Below are 16,943 nucleotides of genomic sequence, written 5' to 3'. Positions count from 1 at the left end.
TCAGATGAATGCATCTACCTTGATATCCAATGTTGAGCAAATCTCACATTATTAAGTTTATTAAACCAAATCTACAACCTACATTTTTTCCACTTCTGTAGAATCTATAGAATCTTGAAGCCTCCCGTCCTGTCTCTCCACAGCCCATCGGGGTCCAACTGGTCTCGCACCTCGCTAGCCAAGGCCTTCTTCTCGGGCCGCAGCCGGCCAAAGTAATCCTGGCGGTAAAACCCGTCGTTCATGAACAGGGGAAGGTACACATCGCTGGCCAGCTTCCCTTGCTCCTGGAAGCCCGTGACGTGGTCTTTCAGCCCGTTGTACGTGTCCTGCATGGTCTGGTCGATTTTGGCGTAGTCGCTGTTGAACAGGAAGCTGTAGTCGAGCTCCATGATGATGCGGTCCACGCTGTCGTCCAGGTCGAGCAGGTCGCCGCCCTTCTGCTTCGAAAGCTGGGCGATCCGCTTAGGCATGGGCTGGAATGCGATGCTGGCAATGACTCCGGGGACCAGAGCTGCCGTATTGCTGACGTTGACCCAGGTGTCGTACAACGCCCCTAGGACCTCTGGACCGTGCTCTTCGCTCGGCACGGGGGTTGTCTCGGTCCCAATGGTGTAGACACTGCCTTTGAGGACAGCCCAGTTGTTGCCGCTCAGCAGGGAGTTCATGCTCTGCGTTTTGGTGCTATCGATGGTGTGCGCAATGGCTGTGAAGTTGTCGAAAATACCGGCCGGCGGTTCTGGGCCGTTGTAGTACAGGAACAGAATCCAGATGTCAAGCAGCGTGCCTAGAGTCCGCTCAGCAGTCATGATGATCCCGGCCTTCTCGTCTGGGTAATATTCGGTAAAGTCGCGAAGAGCAGCCAACAGCTTCGGTGTGGTGTCGTCGTTTGCGTCAAAGACAAGGTTGCCACCCCAGACATCGCCCTGAGGATAGCCCTGGAGTAGGAAGGATGTCACGATGCCATAGATATTGCCACCGCCCTTGAGAGCCAGGAAGATGTCCGGATGGTTTTGCTCTGATACCGTGATCACAGTCGCGTTGGCGAGAACGAGTGTATACTCAAGGATGCTGTTGACCGCCCAGCCGTACTCAGTGCTCATGAAACTCAGCCCGCCTACGAGTGGATATCAGTCATTCAAGTTCGTGGATTCTGGACGCCCAAACATCTTACCTCCAAGGAGATAGCCTCCCACACCCACATTGCCAATTCGACCACCAACTACGGTGTACCCAGTCCCGTCGAGTGCACCAGAGATATCATCCCACCGATTTCCCGGTCCAACTCTCACGGTCCCTGTGGTGTTGTCTATCGAGATGTCATTGAGGCTCTTGGTTGAAATTAATGGGCCCCCCGAAACGCTTGCGAAGTAGTTGTTGGGGTTGTGACCGCCCGACTTGACGGCAAACGTGTCGTTATTCTGCAACAGGACCTTCACGATGGACACCACTTCTTCGGTCGACTTAGGCTGTAGGATACACGTGGGCTTCAGGTCTCCGCATGCGGTCGACCAGTACTCGGTCTGGTGCTCCAGGTAGTCTAATGTCGAGGGCAGATCGAGTGGCAGATTGGGGTGTAGAGACCGAATGGCGCTACATGTTGAGTCGGCAACAACACTTGATGCAGCCAGAGCGAGGAGTGAAAGCCAAGAACCAGCGGCCATCTTGAGAACTCTCGGAGCCCTTACGGTGGCTTCTATTCCGACGATAACATTAAGCGAGAACGGGAGTCCCGAGGTCGCATTCCCAGCGAAGGGGGATTCTCTTCAGATATACACGCTCGGCCTTCTGCATGTGGCCAGCCACTTGCGCCTCCGACCCCTGGAACCTCCATGAGCCCAATTGAATGGACCGACAGATCTGGGATTACATCTATACAAAAGCTCCCATTAGTAACACGCCCAAGGGGAGGTATATTGCAGGATTGCACTAACTTCTGACGTATCCGCCCAGGGTGGACGCACACTCACGTCCCGGCTCGCAACCCAGCACGCGATGCGCATTGTGACCGCCTACATCCTTGGATGCAGGTCCCGCCCCACGGCGAAGTTCGACAGGCTGATGGGCAGGGTTGCACTTCAAGTCAGCCCGCTGCAATAAGCATAACCCACCGAGCCGAATACGGACGCGAGAACCAAGGCTATCGCTGGGCGACGGTTGCAAGCCGGGCGGGCCCTAGTCTCTAGGGCCAAGCGACCGGGGGCCCGTGTCTGCGAATACCGGTTTTGGGGTGGGATCACCACATTTGATCAAATCCGGATGACTCTCATCTCGGCCGGCACATGTCAACCGGGGTGGCGATGCACGGACTGCTTGGATCCATGGCGACACGAGGTCACATACCGCCGTAATCTCTTTACAGCTGATTCTGTTGCGATTGGACAAGCCTGGCCCAGGGATGGTGCAGTTCTTTTCCCAGTGGGATATCGACGATCACTCTGCCTCAAGTCGAGGTTACTTTGAGAAAATGCTTACCAGACTTGCCGAGGTTGTAAGGCTACATCCCCAGGTTACTGATCAACAGCACTTAACTGTGAACGACTCACGCGGATGTACGTGATTGGAGCCCTGCCGACTCGACGTGAGGGGCAACTGTTCAGCTCCCCTTTAGAGCATGCAAAAGATCCGAGGGAGGGGTTCGGGGTTGCGACATGTCTATCTCGTGCAGCTGTGGCTTTGGAATTCGTAATACTAGTCACGGTCTTCATGATCACCCGTACCTCGGATCTCTGACGATAGGCGAGCGATAAGATATGCGTTTCAGAATTGGGTATCATTGTCTACGTATCAGGCAGGTCTGATCGCCTTGGTACCCTCCGCCGGCTCAAGTAGCAACCATTGGCACTCAATACCCTCCTGCTTGAACCTGCTAATGATCCTGTCCGCGATTTGCTCAAAGTTGCTCGTGGCTAGTGCAAGTATCGTCGGGCCGGCACCAGACAGGCACACTCCCAACAGGCCATCTTGCGTGCTGGGTGACATAGACTCGACGATGTCTTGCAGGCCAGGGATCAGGGTCTGCCGATATTGTTGGTGCAGCTTATCCTGCATCGCTAGGTAGATCAAATCAGGGTCTGGCGGCGACTGGCCTAGGGCTACTGGCAAAAGCGCAATGCGCTGCAAGTTGAACGTCTGCAGGTAGGTCAGTATAGGGAAGCACCAGTTACCGATATCTCGTGGGTCCACTTACCACATCCTGTCTTGGGTAGTGTGTTGGGAGCACCTCACGGGCCTTCGCGGTGGCGACCTGGAATTGAGGAATGATGGCAACAGCTTTGATCTCCTTGCTCCATGGGAACTTGATGTGGTGTCCGATGCCATGGGGCGGTTCAGGTGGCCGCTCTCCGGTGTCGACGCCTCCTGCTGGCGCTGGGAGCACTTCACTCAAAGGGATCTCAACCCGAGCAACATCCTCAGGGGTCAATGGCTTCAAATACGTTCCGACAAAACCTCCAAACAGTGCAGCTCCAACGTTATCCGGGTGGCGTTCTTGTCCGGATTAGCAATGTCCATCCTCAGCGTGCCAGTGCTGGAGTTGACTCACCGATCATCAGGCAGAAATCGAACAGACGGTCAAGGCTCAGATCAAGGCCACCGACCTCTTTACCCAGCATCACACCTGCGACAACAGCGGCGCCGGATGACCCCAAGCCACGACCCAGAGGGATGGGATTCTTGATGTGAACATGGGTCTCCACGGGGAAGGCTCTCTGATCATGGCATCTCAACACGTACAGAGCCACTCGTGTGATGAGATTGGCCGACGGGTCGAGGGGTACTTCCCCAGAGCCCTCTCCTTGCCCTTCATAGGTGATGCGGCAGTTCAATGGCTCCTGCGACGAGGTCTTGGTGCGGTCGATGGTGACCTCCAGCTCCAGATATATGGACAGGGCCAGGCCGATCACATCGAATCCGGGGCCGATGTTCGCCGAGGAACAGGGCGTTCTGATGGTGAATGATTCCATATCGACAAGTTCCTAGCTGGTCGATCCGCGACGAGATTCCCGAGGGCGAGTTCCCACACGATATCACAAGTGTTAAAGTCTTGTTCCTCGACCCTGGCTGACACCGGTGCGCGTTCACCCACCTAAACGCCTGATTCAGAATTTTGACGTGGCCGATGACGGAGGTGGGGCAACCTGGAACCTGCAACTGCACCAGTACGATGCTGCGATTCTCGCCAAGGTCGCGTCTTTGATCGAACGGGGACACTTTATGAAGAGCTCTTAAGGACTTTTTTCCGGCTCAAATCATCAGCTATTGTGACCTATGCACCCACCATAGCCGAACGACTTTCCCTGGGAGCAATCAATTCACTTTTCCCAAGGCAACTCTCCTGCATGGTGGGGCAATTGCCCTAAACGCCTGCCAAGGCAACCCCTCATTGGCCGCCTGCATCGTAAGCGGATTGCAACATACGTTCTGTGATGGATGGCATGGATGTATGGAGGACATAATGACTTCAGAGGTAATTCTTCAAATGCACATGTGAAGATGGTAAATATAAGCGATGATAGGCCATTAGTAATGCCAGACCGGTTGAACCTGCCAAGGCGGGGAGAGCCCTTGGAAGTACAATTGCATGAAGAGTGCTCCCGGTTGGCGTAAATGCGGTCAAAGAGATATCCCTGAGTGTATCCTAAGGCTTTGTTTCGAGAATGCCGCGCGCGATTGAGGCATGTTCGTTGAGGTGGTTCTTTGACTCCAGTACTTGCTCGGTAGACAACGGAATGATCAGAGCTCTAGATCAGAAGACTACACGCCTCGCTGTATATCGATATGCCACAAGTCTCCAACATCTGTCTCATCTGTACCATATCTTAGGCGACGGGCAACGGAAGAGACCCAACATGTCTGACCTTGGCGCTTGGTATCTACAGCAGGTGCGATGGACAGCTTTCAGGATGGGCTGCTACCGTGCTGGTATCTATCCTGACAAAGATGCCAGCAGGCCTCTCTGGGAGACTCTACGTCTTCCTATTATAGATCCAAATCCGCCAAACCAAGCTCCTCCTCGGTTTATCCCTTACAGGCGCCCTCCTGTGGACGACCCTGGAAGGAATTTGGACCAGGCCCGGGCTCCTACTGACCTCCGTGAAGGCGTCCCAAGAGATGCATGGAGAAGGTTACAGGAAGCCAAGAGTCTCTTTGGGTTAGCACCGGGTATCACCTACACGAAAACATTGGGCTTCGGGGGTAATGGTCTTGCTCTTCTTTACCGCACCGCCAGGGGCAGGCGGTTCGTTGTCAAGGTGCCGCTGGGAGGGCCTGCCCCCGAGGCAGATATTCGTAGAGAAATGCGGCATCTTAGAACGCTACGGCGCTCCAAACATATCACAAATATGCTCGGATCAAACGACATCGGTATGCTGAGGCAGCGTACCGTTCACGAAAGGCCACCACAAGACGACTCTAGCGATGAAAGCGACTCAAGTGATGACGACAGCGTCGTCGGGGAGCCCCCTCCCAAACGGAGGAGGAAGCAACTAACCCATGCACAAATCGATGCTAGGGTTGATAAAATCTTCAAACGCTTTACAGCTTGGATGGATGCAGAGAATGCGCGGGGATCCGAAAAACCTGGCACAAACGAAGGCGATACGCAACCCTGGAATTATCTTCTTTTAGAATACATGGGGAACGGCGACCTTGGTCAGATGATCCAAAGATGTCTTGACATGCGACTTGAAGTCCCTAACTACGTGCTTTGGTCCTTCTGGTTATGCTGTAAGCCACACTGTTTCAGATGACAACTGAGAATTTCAATGCTAACGAACCATAGTAATCAGGTCTTGTATCGCTCTTGCATATCCAGTTCACAAGTTTCACCCGGATCGGAAGAACTCAGCCATCAAAGGTGATTTGACGGAAGTGATCCCGGCCGGTCATAGACAGCGCTGGATAAGGCGCCTCGTGCATTTCGATATCGACCCTCAAAACAGTACCGAACCCACCCAACTGATGCTGTGTCAAAATTTCTGATATCTTCGATAGTCTTAATCGCCGATCCAGATCCTGATAACGAGCATATCATATGTCCAACATTAAAGGTAAGCCTGATCGGTTACGACAGGCCATCATATCAAGGGTCAATCTAATATTTTACCCTTTGTAGCTTGCAGATTTTGGGGTCGCAGAAAAGATCAAGCCGCAGAAGTGCAAGTAAGTAAAACCAGCTTGCTCGATCAGACTTTGCTGCTAACAAATGATACCAAGCTGGTATTATGAGCGACGACGTGTGTCAGGAAAGAATGGTAACTGGGCACCCGTGAGTTAATGTGTCCAGACGTTATCTCCATCGCAAACTCACCTGAAGTTTTAGGAGCAATTTGACTCTACGTGGGATGCATGGGCACCAAACATGTGGGGTGCCGATATATGTGACGATCCAATCTGTGGAAATTATGGAGTAGCAACAAATATCTGGGGGGTAGCTTTGGTCCGTAGCTCTGTCTATCAAGCAAGAGACGAACTACCACTAACAACAAATAGACGATGTGGAGCTTGATGACTCGCTGCAAGCCCATCAACCCGCCTTGGGGAGCTGACACCCACCTGCGGTACGACAGAGCATTCGGCGAAGACAGATCTAAGAACTGGAACCACTTCTCGTACGGAACAGTGCTGAGAAATGACGGCAGGTCGCCTTGGCAATATGTGGACAGGCGCTTGCGGTACACGATCGTCAAGTGCCTAGCGCGTCGGCCACAAGATCGGCCATCGCTTCAAGAGCTCCTTGACGAAGCCACCACGAACCAAGGATTCAGATATTCAAATGATGGGGCTCCATCGTCTGCTAACGCTGATGGGACTGCGCGGCCGCCCGAGACGGCAGACTCTGTCAGGGCGTGGCTTCAAAATGTCCTACATAATGCGCAACCTCCACCATCCATGGGGTTAGATGATTGGACAATCTTGTGATGGATTGGCCTAACGAGAAATACTTTTGCGAAGAAGAAGCAGATGCAAGTCACGTATGAAAGATGGAGGAGATGGTGGAAAAATGTCAAGAAACCAGTTTCGATTGGAGATGTCTTCAAGAGAGTTAACCTGCATGTAATCGCCATGGATGACCCACAGTCTGAAGCAAAGCTCCGTGGATCATAGGGAGACACAACCGTGTTAGCTACCTAATTTACCAATAGTTGCCTATTTACAACCAATAATGGTCAGCACCTGATGGAATACAGTTCGAAACCACACTTCGATCACATTACCGCCTATTCATACCACAATATACCTGCCTGAATCCAGGCAGGGGTATTAGTGGGCACTACAGCATAGGGTTCAGAGCCCGAGAAGGCATACTATTGCTTCGAACCGGAGCGCCGCAGTTATTGCCAGCTTGTTGACGGACGTCCGTCAACGATAACAAACTGGACGTGGGCCTCTGTCTTCAGTGGTTGGACTTCTCGGGTCCAGGCATCGAGTCTGGCAAGGCCTTCAAGTGTGAGCAGGTGGATTAGCGCTCCAGAGCTGTTAGCCGCCCCCACTGCTGCCAGGCAGCACCCAAATTTTAGCTAGTGGGCCTTATGCAGGCTGCAATGCGATGCAGTGGATAGGTGGGTGGAATGCCACGACACTCTCTGAGTCAAATGTGGCATGACCGGCAGCACTGAAGAGAATCTTCAGAGACTCATCGCGAGATGAACAATAGGATAATCCGTCGTACTGACACAGAATGTAGATCGACAAGTTCCCGATGCGGAACCGCATGGCTCGGCTGGCGCACTGCCCAGCCTGCGCCCGCTCATTGGTGTAGCACTAGACTTTAGGCATCCTTCCACCATCCTTCTTCAAAACAGTCGCCTTGCTTACTCCTCAAAACAGAAAAAAGACCATTGGATATCAGTCGTATTGAAAATATTCAAAGAGATATCCCATTCTCATGTTTCGTGCTCTTGGACCTCTCAAAAATATAATCTTCAAGACCACCAATATGTCTTCCGTCCGCGCAGCAGGGCGCACGGCTCGCCGCGAGCGAGGCCATGGCGACCCCGTGCAAACCAGCTACAGCTCGGCGCACGTCGAGATACCGGCAGATTATTTGACGACTGAGCCACAAGATGCGAAGCCGATCACGTATCAACCAATAGACTTCAAGGACAGCGTGCTTCCCGAGTACGATGGCGGTTATGCGGTCGTGCTAGACAACGTGCTCAGCCCTACCGAATGCGCCAAGCTCATTAAGCTGGCCGAGTCCAGCGTCCTGGACAAGGACAAGGGAGAGGATGGCAACCCTTGGCGGCCTGCTCTCGTCAACGTCGGCATGGGGCATGAGGTGCTCGCCGCCGACTACCGCAACAGCGACAGGATCATCTGGGACCAGCAGGACATTGTGGATCGATTATGGGCTCGCATGGAGACCGTTCCCGAGATCAAACAGAGGCTGGCGCGGTTCAACGAGGACGACCTCCTTGGGGGAAGAAAGCAAAATGGCAAGCCCGGCATGAACTGGGACTTCTACCGAATAAACAAGAGAATGCGGTTCCTGAAGTACGGCGGCGGCCAGTTCTTCCGCCCCCACTGCGACGGGCCATACGAGGAGTACCCCGATGACAAAGTGATAAGAACACACTTCACGGTGCATCTATACCTGAATGACTCCAAGGCCGAGGCTGGTGGTGAGGCTGATCTTGAAGGGGGTGCAACCTCGTTCCTATCGTCTGATGAGAAGCGCAAGCTAGACGTAGATCCGAAGGCCGGGAGAGTATTGATTTTCCAGCACAGGCGGCTCTACCACTCAGGCGACGATGTGAAATCGGGCACCAAATATACGGTACGGACAGACATCATGTATGAACTGAAACGCGATGAATAGATCTAGGAGAATTGGGAAGCACAAGGAAAGGGACAAGAGAAACGCATGTAGGGCAGACTACTTGATTTTGTAATTCATCGTCTACCACTATCAAATCATTGCCGTTACCGTGCCGCACATTCGCCGTTGTGGACAAAACCATAGTGCATCTTCGTCTTCGTCCCTTGAGAAGATAATCTGCGTCCGATGCAGACCCTGCTGCCTGTCCGGGAAATACCAAATACGTGAGATGCTGAAAGTATCGCTGAGTGTCCTTTCGAAGGCACTCTCATCTCTTAGAAACATGTTGACTTTCTATCAGAGACACCTTTCATCTCGCAAGCTTCCTATGTCATCTCAAGAGGAATTATTCCCGGCTGGTCACAGGACAAATCATTGTATGGCGTACCGATGGTTGTGTCGGGACCGCATTTTTATGAACGCCATTCCTTGACCAACTGCAAATGTGAATGGACTTCTCAGCGGGAAGAAAAAAAACTTTTCGTAAGATATCTATGTTCACCTCACTGATGTGAGTCGAAGCCAGTGCTGGCGCATGTCGCTCGAATGGTATTTGTTCCGTTGCCTGTTACCAAGAGCTCGTTGCTCGTTTCTGTCGATGCCATCTCAATCTCGACCTAGATCACGCAGTCTTCGTAGCCTTCTTGCGCGTGATCTTGGGCCTCGGCTCGTGCTTGATCCACATCTTGACATCATTGTTGAAGATGTAAGGCGCCTCAGCGTCACCCTCGCGTCGAAATGTGCGGCGGGTGAACCCGAGGTGCGTAGGAAGATGACCTCGGTCAGAGGCGTAGTAGCTGTCGTCACTCTCGTCCACGATCAGGTGGATCGGGCGAAGCTTAGGCATTTTAGCCAGAGTGGTACGAATCCATGCGTTACTGCGGTCGATGTCGTTTTCGCTTTGAATTTTGATCGGGTACGGACGAACCTCTGGCTTGTCAGAATCCGGTTTCTCATTGTTTGCCAGAAGCCAGGCAAGCTCGCACTCTTTGATGAGATCGGGCCAGTAATTCTTGGGAACAATGACGGGTCTGTTGTTGCTGCTACCGAGAGTGAAAGTCTCAGGGGCGTACATGCCATGGGCATACCAGAAGGGATCGCCAAGCTTCAATTTGTAGATATCTTTGGCCTTCTTGACGTCCTCATCGTCACTGAGATCAACAACGGCGAAAGAATCCTGGCCAAGCCATTCCTTCTCACTCTGCAACATGGCTGACTTGTTGCAAAGCTTGGAATAGTAAACTTGGCACGTTCTTTCGACTGGCCAAACCATAATCTCCTCCAGATGAGGAAGATCAATAGCTCTTGAGACGACCTGGAGAACTGCCCTTTGGCCAAGGAGATTTTGAGTGCTGTTTTGACGCCTCAGCCATAGATCTTCCACCACAATGACACGAGCATTATGTTCAAGGTCGGAGCGGCAGACGGGATGGTTGACTTTAAAACCACGCGTTCCACACGAGTAGAGGACAATGTCACGCTTGGGTGAGAACCAGGCGGTGCTGGGGTGCTTGTGTTTCCTGTCGATGGCGTAGGGCTGACCATGTCGAAGAACAACGCGGCGGGCCTCACTGCAGACCGAGGCAAGGATAGGCGCCTTCGGCGCAAAAGCAGGACCACTACCCTGAGGCCAGATCACTTTTCTCGGAATGGCCTCAAACCAGATCTGCTGTCTGAGCTCGCTCGGAAGGTCCGAGAAGTACTCAAACTTCTCAAGAGGAGCCATGGTCGTCTGCACGAGGTGTCAACTTGGGACGGCAGTGCGAGGTAACTGGTTTGCTCGGGGAGGAAGCAGTATGGTCGTGGGGTAGGTGACGCTATTTTGTTGTTGGGTGTGAAGATGAAGATGGAGATGAAAGATGAAAGACCTGGTCCCGAGTGAGGTGAAATGTGGTCGGGTCAGATAGGATCTGCTGCTCAGATGAATCGAGGAAAAGAGGTGGTGAATGCCTCAAAAATGGGGCACGTAGGAGGACTATCAGGGAGGGCCAAAACAAACGAGGGGATTTTATCAGCTATTGTGTTTGGACTGCTCGGTTTTGTTGCAGAGCTTTCACTTCGGAGCAACAAATTCAGGTACAAGGCCCACTGGTGGACTGGTAGAACAACGAACCTCTTCCGTGAACAGGGCGTGAAGCCAGAAGTACAGGTATCAATGATTTTCATCTGTGCCCAAAAATAGATGCGACTGTAGACGAGGCAACTGTTCTAGATACATGATCCGCTTGGCTAATGGCCTCAACCGTGTGCGTCAAGCAAGTACAATCCCAGTGCTGGGACTGATGTGAGCATCACGGTTTCTATGGATCTTTGCCCTCCGTACTTGCCACATAGAATGGCAGCATCGGTGCGTTGTTGTTTTTCTCTATAGTGAAGAAGCGAGCAATGGACCTTTCTTAGTGACCTGAGTCGCCGTGAACTTAGGTTTCGTAGAAGGTGCTACCATACCTTACAGGTGGCAAATCATATTGATGTCTTTCGTTAAGAGGGATCCTTCTAGCTAGGTATGATGAAAACACTTGGCAGCCCTGTGTTCCCGTGTAGCAAAATGCGTATGAGGGAGACAATACAGCCAAAAGTGGTAAATAATTACTTGTCACATCAAGTTCTACAATCGCTGCATCGATACAGGCAGGTGAGTATCCAGAAAATATCTGGCTCACGGTACAATGTGGTTCAAGTCAAAATAAACAGGTTAATAGATATTTATACGGTTGTTTTTTGGTTTTTTTAGCACTCATTTTCCAAGATGTAATCAATGAAGCAGGCTCCGTAGGAGCGATGCAGTAGAAAGACTGGGTGGGTTTCCTTTCAAGCATTATTATTTTTCACCCTTATAAGATATTTCGAATTCAGCGCACATAATGTTGGTGTTCGTATGAATTGGGGATCTCCATTCATCTGCACATCGCCACAGGGCGAGTTGGCACCTAGGAGAAAGCTTGCGGTACAAGATACGTCTTCTAATGTCTATAGACTACATGGCAAATTAACTCACCTCTTGGCAGAACGCTCCAGCTCCGGCAACCGCATGATAATACATACAAACTGGTTACTGTGGAAAGCGTGCCGGCAAGCTTCTACAAACTTAATTTGGGTTGGGAACTATGAACCCGATATCTACAGAGGGAATTAAAGCGCAAAGGTACCAAACATTACCTAACAAGTCAATACCTAAGTATTGTGCCAGTAAGATGTACTCCCAACATGGATGTGAATTGTTTTTTTTGCAATAAATAATGTTATTTGTTGGAGTCTTCATCTATCCATCCCTACCCAGCGACCTTGGGTCTATGTGCTATGCGAATATGTTGCAAGGCCTTAACTCACCTGAGACTTATGGACGCCTCCAGAGTAAACACAAGTCGACCTTCATATTACGTACCTGCAACCTCCTGGATATGTCCAAAAGTGGCCATTGTCTGGTCTCAATTGCGTTTGCCATGTGTCACTATAGTCCATTAGCCCGTAGGCTTGTGGTTTTGTCAACGCGCGTTTGTGTGATTTGGCGTAATGATGCACTGCAACGCATCGATGGCGAAAGGTAAAGTCGGCCATCTGCTCTCGCAACTGCACGCACGGAGCGGTCATGGTGTCGTATCCTGCAGCGCTCGTATGTTTGCTGACGATGAACAAAGCTGTTCGTCTCGCACTCAGTGCTACGTCCTTCAACTGGGTTGTGTGAGGAGCTTTATGTACGGCACTTTTTCAGGCTGATGTCAAGGCCGGCATCAACCATAATGACCGGCCGCTCAAAGATATCGCACATGAAAGCCCGGATTTGAAGGCTGTTCCGCAGTCGCGCTCCACCATGGTACCATAGTGAGCATCGTAGTCAGGTCCGGACATGACTATTAGCGCGATCGCCGACCCCTTATCCCCGGTTCCTGCATAACGGACCCAGTGAAAACCCACACTATACGAAGTTCTATCGGTCCGCGGCTTACGGGATTTGCAGGCACTGGCCCACAACGCCGCCTCTGAGCGCCGTTTGTTTTATTTCGCGACAATCCTTCGAGTGGACACCAATCTGTCAGGAACAGGTCGAAACAAGCATGTCAAGTTTTCACTTACCCGGAATGAAAAGTGGCCCTATGACGCTCGCCCCAAAAAATGATCGCGACAGCGTTTGCCAGCGATGGCCGCCCAGGAGTCAGACAGCTGGGTCAGGCGAACTAATCGGCCCAGACTCGTGACAACCACATCGAGGCTGACCCGTTATTTGGTCCACAGAAACGCGCATGACGTCGCGGCTGTGCTGCAAATCGTATTTTCCCTCCGAAGTAAGGCGGGCGGGCAGACCTGCCTTAAGGAAATAATGTGCCTCACACGTAGTCGTACGTTTTCTTTCCTGGACCTCTTGATTCCCGACGTTCAGGTTGGATACGCCAGAAGTTAGCCGTCGAACCAGTATGCAATTGTTATCTTGGAGGATATGGGTGATATGCAATGTCGCCTTGAAGGCCACGGCCATTGATATTGATTGGACCTCTGATTGTAGGTTGCGCAGAGCTATACCTGGTGGCCTCAGCTGATAGCAAAACGTAGCTTCGATCAAAGAAGGTGCAGCAACGCTCGCATATGGCTTGCTTCAATACTACACCGGTAATGAGACCGGCGATGTCCCGGGAAACTTGCCAGATCCATATTATTGTACGTTTTCCCGGATCCGTTACAAAACCAAGTGCACTTGACTGACTTGTGAGAACAGGGTGGGAAGGTAAGAATCAAGATTGTACCAAGACCTAAATGGTCGAGTATCGAGCACCTGTACTGATTGGCGCCAACCTGAACAGCCGGCGCATTATTTGGCACGATGATCGACTATTGGGCATTCACGGGCGATGACACCTATGTCGACATAACATTCCAGGCGCTGCAACACCAAGTTGGAGACGATGGTGACTTCATGCCGCAGAACCAGACACTCACCGAAGGCAACGATGATCAAGGGTTCTGGGCTATGTCTGCGATGACAGCGGCAGAGATGGGATTCAAGGACCCGGATGCCAATGGCAAGCAGTGGCTAGCGCTTGCCCAGGCGGTGTTCAACGAGTACGTGTGGCGATGGGACACCAGCACATGCAACGGCGGGCTGCGATGGCAGGTCTTCACCTTCAACAACGGCTACGACTACAAGAACAGCGTTTCCAATGGCTGCTTCTTTAACCTTGCATCACGCCTCGCACGATACACTGGCAATACCACCTACGCCGACTGGGCCGACAACGTTTGGAACTGGATGTCTGACGTAGGCTTCATCGACAACGACTACAACATCTACGATGGAGCATCGGACACCGATGGTTGTACCGAAATCGACAAGTCGCAATGGACATACAACGCAGGCATGTTCCTTGAGGGCAGTGCCGCGATGTATAGCTACACCAACGGGTCAGAGAAGTGGGAGCAACGCACGAACGGCATTTTGAAAACCGCATCAACAGTCTTCTTCAACAACAGCGTCATGTTTGAGCCGCCCTGCGAGCCTCAAAATAACTGCAAAACCGACAGTTTCTCCTTTAAGGCTTATTTTGTGCGATGGTTGGCCAAGACTACGCAGCTTATGTCGTCTACGTACGACACGATCCACCCGTTACTGCTGGCTTCGGCAAGGGGCGCGGCGCTGCAGTGCAGCGGCACGGCAACAGGGACAGCGGGCAGGCAGATATCAGGGTCTGCGTGTGGTCAGCACTGGGTCTCAGGCGCGAACTACGACGGAACAAGCGGCGTTGGACAGCAGATGTCGGGGTTGTCGGCCGTCTTTTACACTCTGGTAAAGGGCGCCCCGGTCCCCTTTACGTCTGTAACTGGTGGTACATCGACGGGCGACTCTAGTGGAGGATCAGCCAAGACGGATAAGACAGTGGCGGGACCACCGCCTATCACAACCGCCGACAAGGCAGGTGCTGGAATTCTGACGACTTTGGTTTTGGGAGGCTTGGGCGGTGGCATGTGGTTTATGATTTCAGAGTGAGTGACACCGGCCCACACGGTCTCAACCGCGGATCGGGAAAGTATTGGCGCAGGTTCTTAGCAAACCGGCCGTGTACGCATTATCATTAGAGGCTTGGGGGAGTTCTAGGAGTTAGCCCATCGTGGCTTCAGGTTATCATTGCTACATCGCTGAATCTCATCACTCAAGGTTCAACTAAGTTTTCATCTTCTGGGCCGTATCAGATAACGATTTAAGGCACGCACGCGATAACAGTACTGTCTGTTTGCTATAACTGTAATCAACACGTCTGATGTCTTGGCTACTAGTGCTTGCCATATCAGGACGCTTTCCAAGGTTGAAGTCCTAGCGCATCTGGGCCTTGGCGAATCTAATTGCCTGATAAGCCGTGACATGGATAATTTGATCACTTTCTCGGAAGATATCGTTCTCTCGTCAAAGAGCAGAGGGTATTTAAAGTACTGGAGTTCAGACGAACCATCAGTCCCTTTGATGAGAAGTCTCATGTAAAAGAGTGCCGTACATCTACAACTTACTTCGGGGCTGTCCAGGCTCCGCGTCTGCATGTTTCTTGACGAAGGCGATGGTCCGTTCAAAATACTCTGCGGTCTTCTGGAAACCAGTAAGCATGTAGAAGCAATGCGGCAGGCCCTGGTACGTGGCAAGATCCACCGTGTTTCCGGCAGCCTCAAGTGCCGCCGCATACGCGATGGCCTCGTCTCGCAACGGGTCAAGACCGGCCGCCTGGACCACTAAGATATGCATAAGTTTTCACAGTTCATGTGTAGGATGCAGGGACGACGTACGAGCTGGCGGGAGACCCTTGAGATCATGGACTTGATGGAGCAGCGGTGAATGCCTTGGATCAGGCTTCGGATCCGTCCCCAAATAGCAGTCCCAGAAGAACTCCATCCGATAGCTATTCACAATACCGGCATTGTAATTCTGAATATAGCTGAGCAGCTCGTAGTCCTCCTTACTTGGTACCTGCGAGAAATACTTAGGGTGACAGGTCACAGGGAACACCAGACTCTGTGCCACAATCCCCGATAGGCCTTCGTTTCTCGCTTTGATAGCTATGCATGCAGCCTGTGATCTGTGGTTAGACTGGAGATCAAGTTCTGATATGAACACTGCTCACCAAGTTGCCGCCACCACTGTTCCCTGCCAGGATGATTTTCTCCGGGTGGACCCCCAAGGCCGACGAATTTGACTTACACTGGGTGACTTGTCAGTATCAACCTTCTGAACCCGTAAGCGACTTGCCTACCCATTTCAAGACATCCCACGAATCATCGACTGGGTACGGAAACGGGTATTCTGGTGCCCTAGAATAATTAGTGCCACTTGGCAGTAAATGTGTAGTTTGGAAGCCAGCTCACATCCGATAGTCAACACTGACAACCACAACATTTGGTATGGCACCGAAGTATAAGTTCTCGGCTTCTTCCGTCTCGTGCGCGCCGACCGTCCATCCTCCACCGTGCATGCGAAAAACCAATGCCGCATTAGGTTGCACCTTCGGTGACTTGTAGATCTTGATCTCAATCGTCGTGCCGTCTCTGACAGGAACCTTGGTCTTTGATAGCAGTACATCCTTACCGGCTACAGGGCAGTTGTCTGGGATTGCTGGCGGTGCCGTTGCCCATGCCTCTTTGAACTTGTCCATGGGGACGTCGCCACCCCACATCGGCCGCAGTGCATCGTCGGTGACTTGCTCAACTGCAGCGTAGTTTGGGTCTTTTCCCGAGAGATGGCCGTTCTTTGGGCCGGGCTTGAAGTTGGGGTCAAGGACCGTATAGTCCATCTTGGTCTTTATGTGAACCATTGCGGAGGTCGAAATACCTGGGAAGCTCTGCAGAGTCTGCAGGTAGGCTGAAAGAGGAGGAACACGCTGTATACGTGTTTCACTCGCACTTGCAGTATATATTAGAATCCAAGCCTGACCAGAGAGTTTTGGGTTGACACTAGTAGCCGCAGAAAACCCAACCCTTGAGGTTCGGAAAATGCTTGCCCGTTGAGGGTGCAATCATCCCTGAGGCACTGTTCCCCACAATATCGCCTTCCACCAAGATTTCACCAAGACCAGACCGTATTACCTAGAACGCTTCGAGATACTGGAAAGACTCTTTCTTGCACTCAGATATCTGCTAGATAGCCGAGAGCGAC

At 51.9% G+C, this 16,943-nt stretch overlaps 7 protein-coding genes across 7 annotated transcripts; 3 read left to right on the top strand and 4 right to left on the bottom strand.

The window, feature by feature from the left end:
- Window positions 1-104: 104 nt before the first annotated feature.
- On the bottom strand, window positions 105-1,661 carry JN550_002642 (uncharacterized protein; the record flags this gene model as incomplete). The annotated part of the gene is made up of 2 exons (XM_049313960.1): window positions 105-1,114; window positions 1,172-1,661. 2 exons carry the CDS (start codon window positions 1,659-1,661, stop codon window positions 105-107), a joined length of 1,500 nt encoding a protein of 499 aa, XP_049175167.1.
- A 1,123-nt stretch (window positions 1,662-2,784) lies between these two features.
- On the bottom strand, window positions 2,785-3,962 carry JN550_002641 (uncharacterized protein; the record flags this gene model as incomplete). Its single annotated transcript, XM_049313959.1, has 3 exons — window positions 2,785-3,129; window positions 3,188-3,486; window positions 3,542-3,962. 3 exons carry the CDS (start codon window positions 3,960-3,962, stop codon window positions 2,785-2,787), a joined length of 1,065 nt encoding a protein of 354 aa, XP_049175166.1.
- An 885-nt stretch (window positions 3,963-4,847) lies between these two features.
- Window positions 4,848-6,918, top strand: JN550_002640 (uncharacterized protein; the record flags this gene model as incomplete). The annotated part of the gene is made up of 7 exons (XM_049313958.1): window positions 4,848-5,724; window positions 5,780-5,938; window positions 5,992-6,047; window positions 6,113-6,159; window positions 6,214-6,265; window positions 6,320-6,436; window positions 6,490-6,918. The coding sequence occupies 7 exons, from the start codon at window positions 4,848-4,850 to the stop codon at window positions 6,916-6,918; spliced, it is 1,737 nt and encodes a 578-aa protein (XP_049175165.1).
- A 1,018-nt stretch (window positions 6,919-7,936) lies between these two features.
- On the top strand, window positions 7,937-8,818 carry JN550_002639 (uncharacterized protein; the record flags this gene model as incomplete). Its single annotated transcript, XM_049313957.1, has 1 exon — window positions 7,937-8,818. One exon carries the CDS (start codon window positions 7,937-7,939, stop codon window positions 8,816-8,818), a length of 882 nt encoding a protein of 293 aa, XP_049175164.1.
- Window positions 8,819-9,440: 622 nt separating this feature from the next.
- On the bottom strand, window positions 9,441-10,544 carry JN550_002638 (uncharacterized protein; the record flags this gene model as incomplete). The annotated part of the gene is made up of 1 exon (XM_049313956.1): window positions 9,441-10,544. The coding sequence occupies one exon, from the start codon at window positions 10,542-10,544 to the stop codon at window positions 9,441-9,443; it is 1,104 nt and encodes a 367-aa protein (XP_049175163.1).
- A 2,686-nt stretch (window positions 10,545-13,230) lies between these two features.
- On the top strand, window positions 13,231-14,795 carry JN550_002637 (uncharacterized protein; the record flags this gene model as incomplete). The annotated part of the gene is made up of 4 exons (XM_049313955.1): window positions 13,231-13,315; window positions 13,367-13,471; window positions 13,530-13,538; window positions 13,615-14,795. 4 exons carry the CDS (start codon window positions 13,231-13,233, stop codon window positions 14,793-14,795), a joined length of 1,380 nt encoding a protein of 459 aa, XP_049175162.1.
- A 504-nt stretch (window positions 14,796-15,299) lies between these two features.
- On the bottom strand, window positions 15,300-16,581 carry JN550_002636 (uncharacterized protein; the record flags this gene model as incomplete). Its single annotated transcript, XM_049313953.1, has 5 exons — window positions 15,300-15,526; window positions 15,581-15,863; window positions 15,916-15,993; window positions 16,045-16,102; window positions 16,157-16,581. The coding sequence occupies 5 exons, from the start codon at window positions 16,579-16,581 to the stop codon at window positions 15,300-15,302; spliced, it is 1,071 nt and encodes a 356-aa protein (XP_049175161.1).
- Window positions 16,582-16,943: the final 362 nt, after the last annotated feature.

Source organism: Neoarthrinium moseri, assembly GCF_022829205.1.
Source record: "Neoarthrinium moseri strain CBS 164.80 chromosome Unknown scaffold6_Wmoseri_CBS_16480, whole genome shotgun sequence".
NCBI lineage: Eukaryota > Fungi > Ascomycota > Sordariomycetes > Amphisphaeriales > Apiosporaceae > Neoarthrinium > Neoarthrinium moseri.
The sequence above is the reverse complement of the archived record's forward strand: the minus strand, read 5'-3'. Positions and strand labels throughout refer to the sequence as shown.